We start from the raw sequence: 17,282 nt of genomic DNA, 5'->3' as shown, positions 1-17,282 counted from the left end.
TTTGCATGGATATAACAAAAATACAGCTGATATATTTTATACAGCAGCTAGAAATACACAGAATAGGATTTCAGCATAGCTTCAGAAATGTGGCAGTAAACACTGCAGGAGACATTTCTTTCTACACGTTGCTCATCACTTTCTCTTTGAAGCTGTGAACACTGGGAGTCAAGGGGACATGTTTAAAAATGAAACATCACAGACACTACACTTTTTGTTTGCTGTGCCTCCCCTTCTCCATGGGAACCATGTAACAGCCCTCTCTCCCTGGGAACTCCTGCACATCTGGACCAGAAAGTGACTCATCAAGGGGAGCAGGTCGCTCAAGCCCGGCGTAGCGGTAAGACCTGGCTTGCTCTATCCCTGGAATAGGGTGACCAGATAGCAAGTGTGAAAAATCGAGACAGAGGGTGGGGGGTAATAGGCACCTATGTAAGAAAAAGCCCCAAAGAGCGGGACTGTCCCTATAAAATTGGGACATCTAGTCACCCTACCCTGGAGGAGCCTGCAATTGTGTGGAGTGGACTGGGCTCCTCCTTGCCTTGCCTTCCCCTTGTGTACAGCGTTGTGCCCTTGAGGCTCTGGAGGGGTTTAAAATATGCCGGGCGTGGTTGGCTGGGTGCCCAGGGCAGAGCAGCAGCAAGGAGTGTACAGCGAGTTCCTAGCACTCAGGGACGGGGAGAGCAACACAACAGGTTGCTGCCGTGGTGGCCTGTGCCCCTTCTCCAACAGCTGTGGGACTCCCAGCGAGCTCTCCCCACTGCTGCCCTGTCCTGACCACCCGGCCAGCTGCAGCCCCACATCTCCCTGATAGGCTCATTGCCTCCAAGTTTGAAAACCAATGCATAGAGCAAAAGCTGCTCTTGGGGCCAAATCCCAGTGTCATCACAAAGCCTGAGAAACCACACCGTTTGCCAAGGTGTTCTGGGAGAGAAATCCTCCTCCGCAGGCCAGGGAGCAGGCCAGGGAGCTGCTACTGCAGCTTTATTGCTCCTGTCCCCCTAGAGGAATGGCCACTGCAGCCATGAAACTGGTTCTGCAGTCACTCACTCACTCTTCCCTCTCCACCTCCATATTCTCCTGCACAGCTCCCTGCTATTCAACCCTACTTGGCAGGTAGAACAGCAGCACAAGTTCCAGTACAGCTCCTTTAAAATTATTAAATGAGACAAAAGGCGCAGAAGAAAGAAAACACATGAAAAAACGGTGGCAAACAAATAAAGAAAAGGAGGTATTATCCTCAGTGTCTAATACACCAAAACCCAAGATGACTCACTTGGGCAAACATTCCTTCTGTCCAAAATGCTTTGGTATGTGTGTTGCCATTTTATCCATCTAAGCAGTATATAAAATTGTACACCTCCCATATATTTATTATTTCTAAGAACCCTTAGTGGAAAAGCAGGTTTCTTAAAACAGCCCCTCACTCCCTGCTGCCATTTTTTTGCATAGTAGCCAAAGACGCTTTTATGGGGCACATTAACCATGTGTCACATTTGTCCCCTCAAAATCCTTAGCAAAACAGATAATGTCAGCAAAAATTTTAGAAAACTCGAACATTTTAGGGTCTGAATTTTAGAAACAGCCTCCACTTGTAGAAAGAAAATTGTGCCAGCAAATAATTGTGCCTATAATTTTGCACTCATGGCTAATGAAAATTATAACAGATCTCTAGCTACTTTAATATGCATATACAAATGTGTAGTTAGGATTAGATCTAGATCCTATGATATGAGCCCACAAGTAACTGCGTTTACATTTAAGGTTACTGATGCAATTTCGCATCCATAAGTAATTGAAAATACTATTATTTGCATGTGCAAAATTTATTCAATGAACTCTGCTGGTATGCATCAAATAATTATTTGGGATATAGCGTTCAATCCAGTTTTATGCGCTAGTGAATCACTCATACACGTTTATAAATATTTAGATATTCCAATCTTGCAAGAGTATATGATTATGTCACCTTTGAAACACTTATTTTACTCTACACTGGAAATTCTTACATCTAAAAACAGAGATAAACAAATCAATGTCCCCTGAAGAGCATTTTTAAATTACCAATGCACTGTATTTTAATGAGCTTTCTTTGCAATTTGTACACAATAGATTTCCAATACGAACTTGTAATTAGTTCATTTTCTCCAATCATTACCTATTAAGTCCACTAACATTTTCCAGCTGGTATCCTTTGAAATGAAAGGTATTTGGAAAAATTATTATGCTCTTGCAGTTGACATATAAATGCATTGGCACTAGTGTGCAACTGATATTGCTGAGTAAGAGAAAACAGTCAAACTGATACAGAGCATCAAAGTTTGTTCTTACATCAAATTTTCTGGCTTTGATTGCAAATTTTGTCCAAAATTTTTTGACCCCACAAATCTTAAAAAAATTAAAATAAATAAAATTTACCAAGTCTAAAAACTTCTTGGTGATCCTATACAACAGTTACTTCATGAGATTCCCTGTTCATCCACAGACAAATCATGTTGTCACAATGTATAAGATTTGTATTGATCTAATTTGTGTGTACAAGCTCAGAATGTGAAAGCATTCCCAAATTTCGCCCAAGGAAATGTGTTCATTCCATTGGCAAACACAGCTCTTTACGGTGAACATAATTTTGCTTTGGGCATAAAACGTGGTATTCCCCTAATTTTGCTTGAGTGCAATGGTTTGCTTTTTTAAAAGAGAAATATAATTAGATTTGCAGTAAAAATGCTTTCTTATTGCAAAGTGGAACATTTTCCTCCACTGTGAAAATGCTTTTCCTTTCACAAAACAGCACAATTATTGAGAATATGCAATGTGTTACAGTAAAACTACACTTTCACAGCTTTGCTGAAGCAGTGAGTAGCACGTTATACATTACTGGAACACAGCAAGATAATTTTCATTCCCAACACAAAACTTTACAATTTTACATTTAGGATAGTTTCACTAAAATGCATACATTCAAACTGTTTGCCAGAATGTGTTGCTGTTATGCCAGCAGGCAAAAGTTCAGTTTTTGAAGGGGAAATTACTTTTCATGTTCTTTTAACTCTATCCTACATTCTATGCAGTAAAAGACACCAAAAGCCTAGTGCAACTCCCTTTTAGAGGATTTGGGGAGGATTTATAAACCAAATACTGTATTTAGATTGGAGAAAACCCACAAATCCAAATGCTTGTAGGACTCGTAATGTGCATGGACTGGTAGGAGATGCCCTGGCTACTCCACTGGATGGAGACCCACTGACTAATAGGAATAGCATGAATTATAAGAGGATGAACACACAATCAGCTCTGGAGGAAATGGGGAGAAAGGGCTTTGGGGGGAGACAGAGCCCTGGGATGACAACACTGGGGGACAAAGAATACAGATCTGTAAAAGATACAGATCACTGGCTAAATGAGGGCACAGCTCCAGAGACAGAGTCAGTGGCAGTAAGGGGAGAGAGACACTGCTGGAAGGGACCCAGAGCACTGGAGTTTATGGGAAGACAAAAGGTAGCGGCAATGCTGGTTCCCTCCAAACACGTGAGCGTGTGTACACTCACTTTTTTGTGGTGGATGAACAAGTGCCTTCCTGCACCCACTACACAACAATGGAATGCAAAATGTGACTCGCTCTGTGTGAGCGTAAGGAGAGCAGGATCAAGCCCACTACAGTATTTCCGATTACTTTATTACTTTATGCTTCCCAGAGCTTCCAAAAATGTTGCTGCAGTGACTAGAAAATACTCAGCTAGTAAATGGTGTGAACTATCACTGTATGTAGATATTACGATGTGCGGAAAGGAGCTCAAATAAGTGCACTTTCAAAAGAAAATAGCAGTGAAATCAAAACACTTTTGTGCATCTAGCATTTTGCGAGAATTTCTTAAGTTCAAACTTGTTTGCTGAACTTTTTTTAAAACAAAGTATAAGACTGTTCTGCTAAATTGTTTCTAATTCACTCTTCTGGGAGTCACAAAATAAACAAGCATCAGAGGGGTAGCCCTGTTAGTCTGGATCTGTAAAAAGTGACAAAAGACTCCTGTGGCACCTTATAGACTAACAGAAGTATTGGAGCATAAGCTTTCCTGGGTGAATATTCACCCACGAAAACTTATGCTCCAATACTTCTGTTAGTCTATAACAGAGGTCGGCAACCTCTGGCACGTGGCTCGCCAGTAAGCCAGTTTGTCCACCTGCCATGTCGGCAGGTTCGGCCGATTGTGGCTCCCACTGGCGGCGGTTTGCCGTCCCAGGCCAATGGGGGCGGTGGGAAGCAGCGCGAGCCGAGGGATGTGCTGGCCACGGCTTCCTGCCACCCCCATTGGCCTGGGACCTGAACTTGCCGACGAGGCAGATAAACAAACTGGCCTGGCCCGCCAGGTGCTTACCCTGGTGAACCGCGTGCCAGAGGTTGCCGACGCCTGGTCTATAAGGTGCCACAGGACTCTCTGTCGCTTTTTACAGAATAAACAGTACCTTCGAACAACCCAGCTGCACATTTTATTTTTTGAGGCAAATAGGGCTCAAAAGTTTTTGCCTCGGTCAATCTGAGGGAAACTTCATTTCTTCCCCTGGGTGCCTAGCATCATCCTCTACTACTGCTTTGATCGATCTGGGAGGCTGGAACTCCCTTGCTTGCTACAGCATGTTTGAAGTTAAGATACTGCATAGCTCACAGGAGAAACAAGTCAATGTTGGTAAGCTAACGAATTATTTCTCACGTCGTACTGATATCTGCAGCTCCATGGAAAAAAACCACATAGCAAAGAAATAACAGCCTAAGGGGCAGACCGTGGAATGTAAACTATCAATACTTTAGGACTATGACAATTTGATCCTGCAGATACAGCAGCTACAATATTATGTCTCAAGAGGAGCACACCTAAAGCAAAATGCCTGATCTCACAATACAGTTGTCCAATGTAATTAAGCAGACTTGACCAATCTTACCAAAGTATAGAGTAACAAGTATCCAAAAAACCCACAAAATCCCACTGACCAGGAGCACAGCGGAGTATAAACTTCATCTAAAAATGTAATTTAGACTTGCTATTTTTACATTAGAAAGCCATATGCCTCATGTGTTCAAGGATCTATGTATTTAAATAGGGCCATGTGTGCCATATAGAGTATATGTATAACTTTTCTTTAGAAATGTGAGTCTCAGAGATCTGGTAGGAAGAAATTGCACAGGGGAAAAAGGGAGTTCAGGAGAACTGGCAGTTTTTCAAAGAGACAGTATTAAAGTCATAATCACAAACTATTCCAGCACAAAGATATGAAGAATAGTAAGATGTCAATATGGTTGCATCAGGAGCTTTCTAATGACCTGAAAATCAAAAAGGAATCCTACAATAAAGGGAAACATGGAAAAAGTGCTAAGGATGAATAAAAGAAGAATAGCACAAGTGTAGGTCCACTCCTGAGCAGGGAAGAGAGCTTAACATGGATGACACCAAGAAGGCTGAAGTGTTAATGCCTATTTTGCTTCATTCTTCACTAAAAAGGTTAATTGTGACCAAATATTAACACAATTAATAAAAATAATAAGCAGGAAGGAACACAAACCAAAATAGGGAAAGAACGGGATAAAGGATATTTAAATAAGTTAGCTGTGTTCAATGTGACCGGGCCTACTGAAATTCACCCCAAGGTACTTACGAAACTAGCTGAAGCAAATCTCAGAACCATTGGTGATTAGCTTCAAGAACTCATGGAGGACAAGTGAGATCTCAAACAACTGGAGAAGGGCAAACATAGTACCTATCTTTAAAAAGGGGGACAAAGGTGACTCAGGAATTTAGAGACCACATAGTGCATCTTCAATAGCTGGAAAGATATGGAAATTATTATACAGCAATTTGTAAGCGCCTAGAGGATAATACAGTTATAAAGGAATAGACAACATGGATTTGTCAAGAACAAATCATGCCAGACCAGCATAATTTCCTTTTTTGACAAGGTTACTGGCTTAGGGCTGGTCTACACTATGCAGTTAAATCGATTTAACGCTGTACCCGTCCACACTACAACACACTTTAAATCGATTTTAAGGGCTCTTAAAATTGATTTCTGTACTTCTCCCCAACGAGAGGAGTAACGCTAAAATCGATATTACTATATCGATTTAGGGTTAGTGTGGATGGAAATCGAAGTTATTGGCCTTATTATTTTACAGTAGCTACCCACAGTGCACCGCTCCAGAAATCGATGCTAGCCTTGGACCATGGACGCACACCACTGAATTAATGTGCCCTAGTGTGGACGCATAAAATCGATTTTATAATATCAGTTTTATAAAACCGGTTTTAGTTATTTCGATTTTATGCTGAAGTGTAGACGTAGCCTGTGTGGATAAGCAGGAAGCAGCAGTCTTGATATAAATTGATTTTAGTATGGCTTTTGGTAGACCACACGACATTCTCAAAAGCAAAGTAGGGAAATGTGGTCTAGATTAAATTACTGTAAAGTGGGTGCATAATGGGTTGAAAAGCCACACTCAGAGTAGTTATCAATGGTTCACTGTCAAACTGGTAGGATGTATCTAGTAGGCTCGTGCAGGGGACTGTGCTGAGTCCACTATTATTCAATATTTTCACTAATGATTTGGATAATGGGTGCAGATAGGGTTGTCAATTTTGGTTGGATGTATTAATCACATGACATTAATCTTTAATTAAATATTAATCTTTAATTCCTGGAGACTCCAGGACAATCCTGGAGGGTTGGCAACCCTAGTTGTAGAGTATATGCTTATAAAATTTGCAGATGACGTCAAATTAGAGGGTACTTTGGAGGGCAGGTTTAGAATTCAAAATGACTGATAAAGTGGAAAATTGGTCTGAAATTCAGAAGATGAAATTCAACAGAGAAAGTGCAAAGTACTATAGAAAGAAAAAATAATCAAATGCACAACTACAAAATAGGGATTAACTGGCTAGGAAGTCCCTTCCTTCACTTGCCCCAATCAGCATTCTTTTGGGGGTTTGTTCCCTCTTACTCAAGTTGCACCTCTGTATTTATCTTTTCCACTAGTAAGAGAACATCTAAGTGCCTTTGTGACTGATGGAAAGATCTTTCTTACAGAAGCTGCCTGGAAAATCAGAACTATGCTCAGAAAATTCTGCTTTAAACTCAGCAATCTTAAGGATTTAACTGGAGGATTCTTGAAAAAAACTAAAAAAAAAAAGTAGAAATCATTCTGCATGCAGACACAATATTTTGTTTTCCCCTCTGCCATGCAGTTTTACTTTCTTACCAGGGATATTTACATAAAAATAGGACAGGACAGTTTCACTAGTGTAAATCTGGAGCAATTCAGTGACATTACTCTGGATTTACACTGGTTTACTTAATATTAGGAACTGGTCCAGGATCTTCTCCCACAAAAGTTAATTTGCCCTTGTTCCGTTTAGAGGAGCTACAGTCACTCAAGCTGGGACTATACAAGAAACTCAGGTCTAAATGCATGGTCTGACCACATCCACAGAGACCATGTGGCTACCAGATTTCCCTCCCCTATGGCTGCAGGCTGCAGCTAAATCATGCTGCCAATGCCTCTCCTTCCCACCCCGGCTGCTTTTTCTTCACATCTCACAGGGAGTTCCTTAATGCAGCTCTAACTGGCATTATCCTTCACAACTATTTGCCATGGAGTTTAATTTTCTTCTCATAGGTCGCATTCTGCATGGAATGGCTGTTCCCCAGTTTTGCCTCTCCCAGGATTCTGATATAACCAGAGACCCCCAATGACATGGCGTTATGTGGATGAGCTTCTAATTGGGCTTAAGCATCCCATTTAGGCTTGTTCTCCCCCCTCATACTAAACTGTAGGGCCCTTTTTTGCTCTTCTACTCCTGTTAAGATCAATACAGTATTGATGCTTTATACACTGTTAGACAACAGACGAACGTATAGCGCGGGGCCTAAATAAATTCCATTCCTCGAGTGTGTAAGTCAAATGTAGCTAACATTTTCCTATAACATTTCATTAAGACTTTATTAAGGCTTTAAAGAGGGCTTTACAAACATTATCTATAGAATCCTCACAACAAGCCTGGGAAGGAAAGAGGGAAGTATGATTATCTCTGTTTTACAGACTATGACACTCAGGCCCAGAGGCTTTTAGTGACTTGCCCAAGGCCACACAGTGAGTCTGTGGCAGACCTAAAAGTAGAAGTCTCTCAGCTCATTAAGTCTCTCAGTCTCCCTTGTGCATTTTTAATACACGTTGGGGATACGTGAAGAATTAGAGTTTTAGGGCTGAATTGGAACCAGAAAGGACTGGAAAAAACCTTTCAAAACATCGTTTATTCTCCTGCAATGATTTGTTCCTCCCAAACTACAGCTGTGCATTTAATGTAGATGTACTTAGAGATATAAGTAAAATGTTTTGAAATAGGATAACAAGAATAATCAATGCATTGACTGAAAAACAAGTATTTCACTTTTTTCTTTTGAAGAGAGTATTCATTCAAATTCTTTTTTTCTAGATAGAGCATCAAGCATCTCAAAATCTCACTATTCAGGTACTAGAAAAAGTACTATATATAGCAGACTTTCCCAGGACTCCACTTTGACAGTGGCCAATGACAAGCATAGGGCACAGCAAGCAACCTTTGAGAGCCAAAAGTGCTTTGAGATTTGGAAATTATCTTGTCATAATTTCTGACCTGATCTAGTGACATTCAAACTTATCGAGCAACTTCAGTCAAAAGCTCTCTAAAGCCAGTGTGACCTACCAGCAATAGTGGAACTGTTTTAGGATAGTCAAAGCAGTCTCTAAAGGGCTGTTTTTTGCTATCCTATAATCTAATGAAATGCAAAGCCAAGCTGTCAAAAATGAATGTCAGCTTGAAAAACTTTAATGAGCAATGAGCTATAATTTAACAGGGTTTCTAGCTCACTGTTAATAACCTCTTATTAACTAAAGCAATATTGACAAAATAAAGCAATTTTGACTGAATACATGTTTTCCTGGTCTTTGTCATATTGTATTACTAATTGACCTGTCCACATTGATGATATAATATAGAGCTAGAGATTTCCAGACAGTTTTGCATCTGCAACCTACTACTCTCTCATTAGGGAATGACATAAAGGTAAGGCCAGCAATCACATACCTAATTTTAATGACCTCCAGTCTGACATAGTTCCAGAAGATCTACCCAAAAACACTCATCTGGGCATGTTCAACATCCTACTCAGCTGAGTAACATGCTTGCCAAATTACTAGACTGTTTCCATGCTTATTAATTTGATGTTTTCTCTGCTCTAATTCTTACGATAGCTAGGCCTATAACTACTTGTTATTCATGTATTGAGTTTTATGCAGCTGTACAGAAAGTAAGAAGCAGACAAACATGTAAAACAGCCAAGCTAGCACCTTACCAGTCTTCTTCACATTTCCTAGGATGTGGACATGTTGAAACAATCAAGTTACAACTGGGATTTTTTTCACTATGTCTCTCGAGCCTGGATGTCTGATAAGGTTCAATAATCAGAGATTGGAAGACACCCACAATTTGCTCTTCTTGCAAGACCAATCAGGAAAATAGTTATACTGCTTGAAATGTTATTTATGTATGATCAGGAAGAATTTAAATATTTAGCGTTTTTCTCCCTTGCTAACAGCTATTTAGAGCAATTTATATGAATGCAAACAAACTCAGAGGGATTGTACTCAGTGGATTAATTAAAAGGACAAAGTATCTTTTAGAAAAGCAGAATAAAATGATTCATTGAGAGATCCATTATTTTGCCCATAATCCAAATGTGAGAGTTAATTCAACACTTGTATGTAAATAGTTTATTTAAAACATCTGTTAAATTAGTACCTACTAGATACTAGTAACTTGAAACCAGAACCATTCCACTTCTCAGGAAAGATAAGTTATGCAATTACTCTGGTGCATTCATTTACAACTGATCAGCATATCATAATGTTAAAAATGCTTTCTGGACAGTAATGGGGAGAGGAGTGGAGAGAGAGAAAGCTACCAAGCAAGCATGAGAGAGGCAGATCGACAGCTTTGTAGCTCTTACAGAAAAGCCAAGGGAGTTTTAAAAATGAACTATGATTTCAAAAGCAGCAAAAGAACGACACATTGGAGAGTTCAGCTCTTCAAATCATCAAGGTCATCTTTGTACCTCTCTTGGATTAGATCACTGTACAGGTATATGGTGCATTGGGACAAATTTAACATAACAATTTTGGGAAAGGGTAAAGTAGATTCAGACTTTATGATGTCATTGAATTCTGATAATTAGATTTCACAGTCTGTTGAACAGCCGTCTTTGCAAGTCTATAGACATAATTCAAAAGCGATTGACTTAACTCATGTGGATTTTCACAAGAGAGCTACCAATGCACTGGGTCACATCTATGAAAAATATGGAGGATGTTGTACCTTTAAAAGCAGCACTTTGGCTTGGATTACTGACATTCTGGCTCATAATGAAGTGATTAACACAAAGTTCAGACACGCAAAGATTACAAAACAAAACCATGCACTTAAGACAACTATGCGAAGAGCAAACATTTTTGAAATGCATTCTACAAGATCATAATACTAAAATACATTTCCCAGGAAAAGTTGTATTTGACCAGGATTTTCTCTTTACTTACAAAAGCTGCAAAGTTTCTACAGATACATAAACCATCCCACTTTCTAATTCAGGATGCTGACAAACCATTAATCTCTCCTAATAAAAGCAGGTTATTTGGGGAAATCCAAAATAGAGAATAAAGTCATCAAATGGGCTAATTTTGATGTTTGGATGGAGAATAATTTTTTCCACAGCAAGTTCTTTTGAAATACCGTAAGGAAAACCAAGAAGCAACACTACGGACATTTTTGAATGCTTATCAATTACTGACTGTTCTTTAGGTAATATCTCACACCTGTCTGATTTTCATTACCTATTTAAAATTCACTGAACCACAAAACCATTCAAAGTGATATTAGAATTTAGCTTAGGGTTCCTGTGACTTTGAAAATCCATTGATCCAGATATGCTCCCAAGTAACTGCATGTCAAGTCTTTATAGCTAGGTTAATTCACTTTATAGTCTTCTTAATGTACAAGGTTTTATGTTTTATTGCATCTCTATTATTTTCAGCATGCAGTGATGAATTAAATGCATATGTGGTTTAAAAAGAGGGCCAAGGTGCCAGCTGGGACTAACTTTAGAGCACTTTAAAAATTATTATCCCAAACCTTTTTTAAAATTTAAAACTTGAAATTAACATAACGGAAGCTACTCACTTTAGAAAAGATGAAAATCTGTGGAAGCAGCAATTCTAAGGTGATTCCATTTGCCTTATTACTCTGGATGGACAAATAATACTGAAAATTAGCATGCTATTTCAGGATATGTCAAGTGACTCAGAACCCACTTCTCCCACCCTTACTTATGATGAGCATAGAACTTTATTCCATGAGTAATCACTGGGAGCATTCATGGAGCAAGGTACTATGTTTAATGGGAGTAAAGGGGGCAGTATTGAGCTTTTATTTTGCAGTTCTGTAGTTTGTACAGAGGAATAAGAGGCAGGAGCACCCACTGAAATACTTTTTATCTTACAAATGATAAATTGACAAGGTCAGAATCCTGTTGGAAATGCCACTAATTTCAGTAGTGTTACCTACATGCTTAAAGTTATGCATATACAGATGTATCTTGCTAAAATCGGGCCCATAATATCTACACTTCAGAGGGAGGGCCTGAGACTTCATTAATGTTTGTAAAGCCTTTAACATACTCAGATAAACAAGCTTTGTATAAGCACAGAAAGTATTTTTTGCTAGAAATCAGAATAGTGAGCTTTGAAGTACCAATATATGATTCATAATAGATATTGTTCATTACTCAAAGATGTATCCATAAAAGTTACAAACTCCAGGCAAATAACTGGTAACTCAAGAGCTTAAAGTTGCACACAGCTTAAGTACCTTGCTGAATCAGAGCCAATATGCATGTTGCAAATGGTTAAACAGGTACAGAGATTTGTCCCAAGATCACACAGCAATTCGTTGTTAAAGATGGAAATAAAATGTTTGAATCCAGGCAGAAGATGCAGGGGAAAAAACCTTACTTTTCGCATCCCTAAAATAACAGCTATTCTCACTTGGTGGTTAGCCAGGTTTCATGAAAAAAATTCTTGAGAAAAATCAGTGGTAAATCCTACAAGCACAGTTCCTTGTGGCCTCCTGGAGACTACATACATGTTCTACTTACACTTCCAGTAATCCAACAATATCTTTTCAATGCCATTAACAAAGCCAACAAAATAATCCATTGCCTGTATGTCTTTATCAAATCCATAAAGTTCAGTTATTTCCTGATAAGCACACCTTACCTTAAGGAAACAACCCCCTTCAGATGCTGACCCCTTCCTCCCTCTGCATACACATACCATGGAAAGTTCAGAATGAAAACAACTATTTCATACACACATTTCTGGAGACAAAATATTGTCCTAAAGGGTATTCATAGGACACCTGGACTGTAAGCCACATTTTGTCATTGCAAAGGAGGGGGGGCAGGAAAAGAGCATCAAGACTTACGGAATGCAGTATAGAGTTCCTGCAGGGTTAAGTAACCATCATTGTTGTAATCATCAAATCGGAGAAGATCTTCCAGCGTGCAATCCAAGAAATCATCTTCTAGAGCTTCTTTCTCCATTAGCTGCGGAAACAGAACATTATACTAATAGTGAGTTGCGACATTGTCATTTTGAAAGAAAATTTACCATTTCAACAAAGAAAAATGATATGCTCCAAAAACTGAGAATGGCGTAAATTTACTATAAGGGGATCCTAACAGACATAGTGCATGTCACAACTAGCAAGGGGTTTAAACTTGACAGGTATTAAAAACCATTATCTTGAAATCAATGCAGGCATTTTTATTTTCCTGTTTTTCATCCTTACCGTCCTATCTGAATTTTTTTGTAGCCATCTTTTGTAATTTATGAGGCAACTGGTTGTGAATTAACTGTTGAGGGGTCTAAGATGTCAGCCACTCCTTGTCAGCACGGATGTAGAACAGGGCTCATCATAATTGTAGCTTTTTTCTTAGCAGTCTAACTCTTGCACCCAGGTATTCCAGCAGGTGAAGTGAGTTAATTTGTTACTGAAGACTCCATGGAATGCAAGCTACAAGGGTGATCTCTCCACAGCGCATCATGTGATGAGAACAGAGCTGGACATGTTTTCTCTAATGAAATAATATCTCCTTGCAAGTGTATCCAAAATATTCAACATGGAAAAATTAAAAGTAAAAATAATCCTAGACATAAAATAGATTATGCAGTCCTCTTAGATATGGACAAAATTTTATTACCTGTCTTAATGACTAGTATAGACAACAGCCAAAAGCATATATACTATACACTTATTTCTCAACATATGTTTTACCTCTGCCAGCTGTTTCTTTAGAATATACATAAACCCTTTACACATTCCATTCTATATATGGACAGAGCTTTAGCAAACACTTAATTAAAAGATTCATAATAAAAATTAAGTATAATGTAAACGATAGGATCTTTCAATTTATAAGAGTATAAATAAAACTGTTGAAACAGACTATTCAGGGCAGGAAAATCTTTTAAGACTTTCTTATATTTACAATTTTAGTCTTGACCTTATTGTATTAAAGGCAATTTGAAGTAATAATGCTAAAAAAATGACCCTTCACCTAGCAAGTAAAAATGTTCAATAAAAGTGAGATCAACCATAACTTCAGAGCTACATCTTCTAAAGATAGAAATTTCCCTGTCTTCTTTTGTATTGAAAATGTATTAACTTTTCATCTGACTGACAAGTTTTTACTAGCTCCTTTGATTTCATGTCAGAAAAAAAAAACAACAGCCCATGTTAGCTGCAATATATTCAGTAGATTTATGAAAATGACTTTAAAATACATTAGAGTTTTAAATGGCAATAACATTCCAGTTATTAAAAGCAGTTGTTAATAGCTTTGTACATCCACAACTCTGAAGTTTCTGTGATATTTCACAGTAATGGGCTCGGAAGGAAACTTCATTAGAGTCGTTCCACTGACTATGGCTAGAGTTGGATTAGGCCCTAAAAGGAGAAAATGTGACCATACTCCTTCATTTATTTATTTTTTTTATTTCCAAGGATCTTTTCTCACTGAACAACAATTATTTGATTGGAATTTATATAAACAAACTACCAAAGCTTTTCTCCCTCCTCTTAGGGCTAGTTTCTGTCTAGCCCTTCCATGACTGCACGGTGGGAGTGGGATGGAATAAGGAGCCATCCCCCTTCTGGAGTTTATATAAGAGACTTGAAGAACTACAATGCACAGGTAATGCTCCTCAGGGATGCGTTATGCTCCAAAGTGGGAGGGGATGAGAAGAGAGTAGATGGAGGTGCTTGGGGTGGATGACCAGTGGAGTTGGCTGGAGGCTCTACGAGTTATACACTGCATTCCTCAAAGAGGCTGCATCCCTTCCACACTGCAGGGCTCTGGGAGGCATTCTGTCTCCACTGCTCTTCCTGGGACAATGCTGCTGCACATTGCCCCCAGAGAAGGGCTATGCCTAAATGCTACACTGTAGCCTTTAATAATGACAATCAACTTAACAAATGAGTCTGGTTTTTACAGCAGTGCCTCTCCGCCATAGCATGTGAGCTTGTGATTCCCTACCGCCTATTCTTCTTTTTAAATAAATGAAAGGAAATGAGAAGTAACAATTTATGTGCTGGCCACAGAAAATGCGATCACATAATCACCCACGGCACCACATTTATTTTATTTACCTCTTCTGATTTGCAGCAAAGCTCCGGTCTTCGGAGATTTCTGATTTAAAACTCTTGCAAATTAAAAGACCCAGCTCAGATCAAACACCAATCTACATAGCAAATCAGGAGAACTAGTGGAGATCACAAAGTAGAGAAATTTAAATATATCCCTCCCTAAGAAATCTCTTAAAATGTCTGGGAAAGAAACTGGCCATGTAGCACACCCTGCAAGTCAGCAATAGCGTGAGAGTTCAAAATAATTTTAAAAGCATTGTTACCATGCAAGGAGTTCATTTCAGCACCAGACTTCCACTACCAGTACTCTAGATCTTTTCTCTCTAGCTTCATCTGTTGCTGGTCATTTGTAAACAATAGTGAGGGGTGAAGATGACACTGGGTAAGAGGATGCCTAGGCACCACTGTAACTGATCCATGAGGACCAGAGATTAATATAAGGCCTGGTCTTTATTGAAAAAGATTTATTGGCATAATGCTGTCAGTTAAGGGTATGATTTTTTTTTAACAGACATAGTTATTCTAGTAAAAGCCCAAGTTTATATGCAATGCAATTATACCACTGTAACTTATTTCACTTCACGGAAAGAATAAGCTATACTGGGATAAAGCTGTTTATACCAATATACTGTTTTATCTATGCTGCAACTAAAGGTGTGATTGCAGCTTGGATAGGCATACCTATCCTAGCTATAATTTAGATAGCATGTCTAAAAATAGCCACGAAGATATAGCAGCACAAGGTTCAGAATGGGCTGTATAAGCCCACCCGGAACCCTGAATCCATACTCATATTGTCAGCCTGTGCCAAGAGTCTGTGCCGCTGCATCTTTACTGTTATTTTGGAGTGTGCTAGCTAGATTAAAGCTGGCAGAGTTACACCACCCTGAGCTGCGGTCACACTTCCAGTTGCAGTGCGGATGAATACACAGGGCCGGCGCTACCATTTAGGCAGCCTAGGCAATCGCCTAGGGCACCAGACTAAATGGTGGGCGCCATTTTGCCGGAGGGGGGGGCAGGCGGCTCCGGTGGAGCTGCCGCAGTCGTGCCTGCGGACGGTCGGCTGCTCGTGCGGCTCTGGTGGACCGCCCGCAGCCATCACTGTGGCAGCTCCACCGGAGCCGCGGGACCAGCGCGCAGGGCGGTGAAATTGCCGTCCGCCTAGGGCGCTCAAACCCGTAGCGCCGGTCCTGTGAATACATACTACATTTGCTACTATCAACTATAGACAAGGCCTAAGTGTGTTCTCCTCTGGAAGAAGTGGATATGCAGCACTGTGGAAAATCAAACCCACAGCAATTTGCCCAAAGCTGCACAGCATATTAACACTAGGGCTGGTTTTAAAACTCAGGAGCTTCCAACTTCCACTCCTGTGCTGATTAGACCTTGCTGCTTCCCCACTGAAATAATAGGGGTGGGAGGCAGGTGCATTCTTAACGATAAACCAAACCCTACACAAAGAACTAGCTCATCGAGTTTTGCTTTCTGTTTTTTTGTAGAAAGATCAAGCAAATGAGGTTACACTGTGTGATCTAATAACTATAAATGGCTACATTATTTTTTAGTGCAGGTTCAGTTTTACCTTGTCCTGATGGAGTAAGCGTCACATAAATGGAGAACGAGATTAGAACAGACAATCAAGTGTCAGTATATGAAAACTCTTTTAAGAGTAAGGGAGAGGTATCGTCTTACATCCATGACCTTTCCTTTAAAAAAAAATAATCAAATTTAGATCAGCTACTTTATACATTCATAGCGCATGCTTGGGGTGGCATGCCGCGGGGGGCACTCTGCCGGTTGCTGGCAGGCAGCTCCGGTGGGCCTCCGGTGGCAGGAGGGTCCGCTGGTCCCGTGGCTCTGGTGGAGCATCCGTAGGCACGCCTGCGGGGGGGCCACCAGAGCCACGGCACCAGCGAGCGGCAGAGCGCCTCCCGTGGCATGCCGCCGTGCTTGGGGCGGCAAAATGGCTGGAGCAGGCCCTGGCTACAGAAAACTGTTCTACACACTAGTAAACTCATAGAAGGAGTAAGCTTGCTAACCTGCCATTTGCCCAGAGGATTCATTTTCTTGATAAAGCTGAAAGCATACATGCTTTCCCAGAAGAGTCAGAATTAGAGATACTTATCTGGAGCAAAGTGATAAAATGCTAACTTCTGCAACTGAAGTGGCTTCCTAGAGCCATTTGCTTCTAATTATTCTCATGTAAAGCATAATAGAAGAGTAAATATATATACAGATAATTAATTACAAACATTCTGAGTTTGCTTCCCTAATTTTAAAATTCTCCTGTGGTTTTAATTGGGTGAGCTGAGACAAATGTGTTAAGAAACCTACGGAATTGCTATTGTTTTTTGTAGCTTGCTCTGCTAAGGGCTTTTTCAAACTCACTTCTGCCCACTGTCCATGGCTATCATTTAACATTCATGATGCACCCAAATCTAACTTTACAGCAGAGACCTCTTATTCTTTAAGAATTCTTCTGAAAATGCTCACCTTTCATTC

General features: G+C 39.8%; 1 protein-coding gene across 1 annotated transcript in view; it reads right to left on the bottom strand.

Annotated features, from left to right (window-relative positions):
- The window catches only part of FSTL4 (follistatin like 4), a 728,839-nt gene that overhangs the window by 192,484 nt on the left and 519,073 nt on the right, over window positions 1-17,282 (bottom strand). The window contains 1 exon segment of the mRNA XM_050962627.1: window positions 12,558-12,678. Coding sequence (XP_050818584.1) covers window positions 12,558-12,678 — 121 coding nt within the window.

Source organism: Gopherus flavomarginatus, chromosome 7 (assembly GCF_025201925.1).
Source record: "Gopherus flavomarginatus isolate rGopFla2 chromosome 7, rGopFla2.mat.asm, whole genome shotgun sequence".
Classification (NCBI taxonomy): Eukaryota; Metazoa; Chordata; order Testudines; family Testudinidae; genus Gopherus; species Gopherus flavomarginatus.
This window is presented reverse-complemented; position numbering and strand designations above follow the sequence as displayed.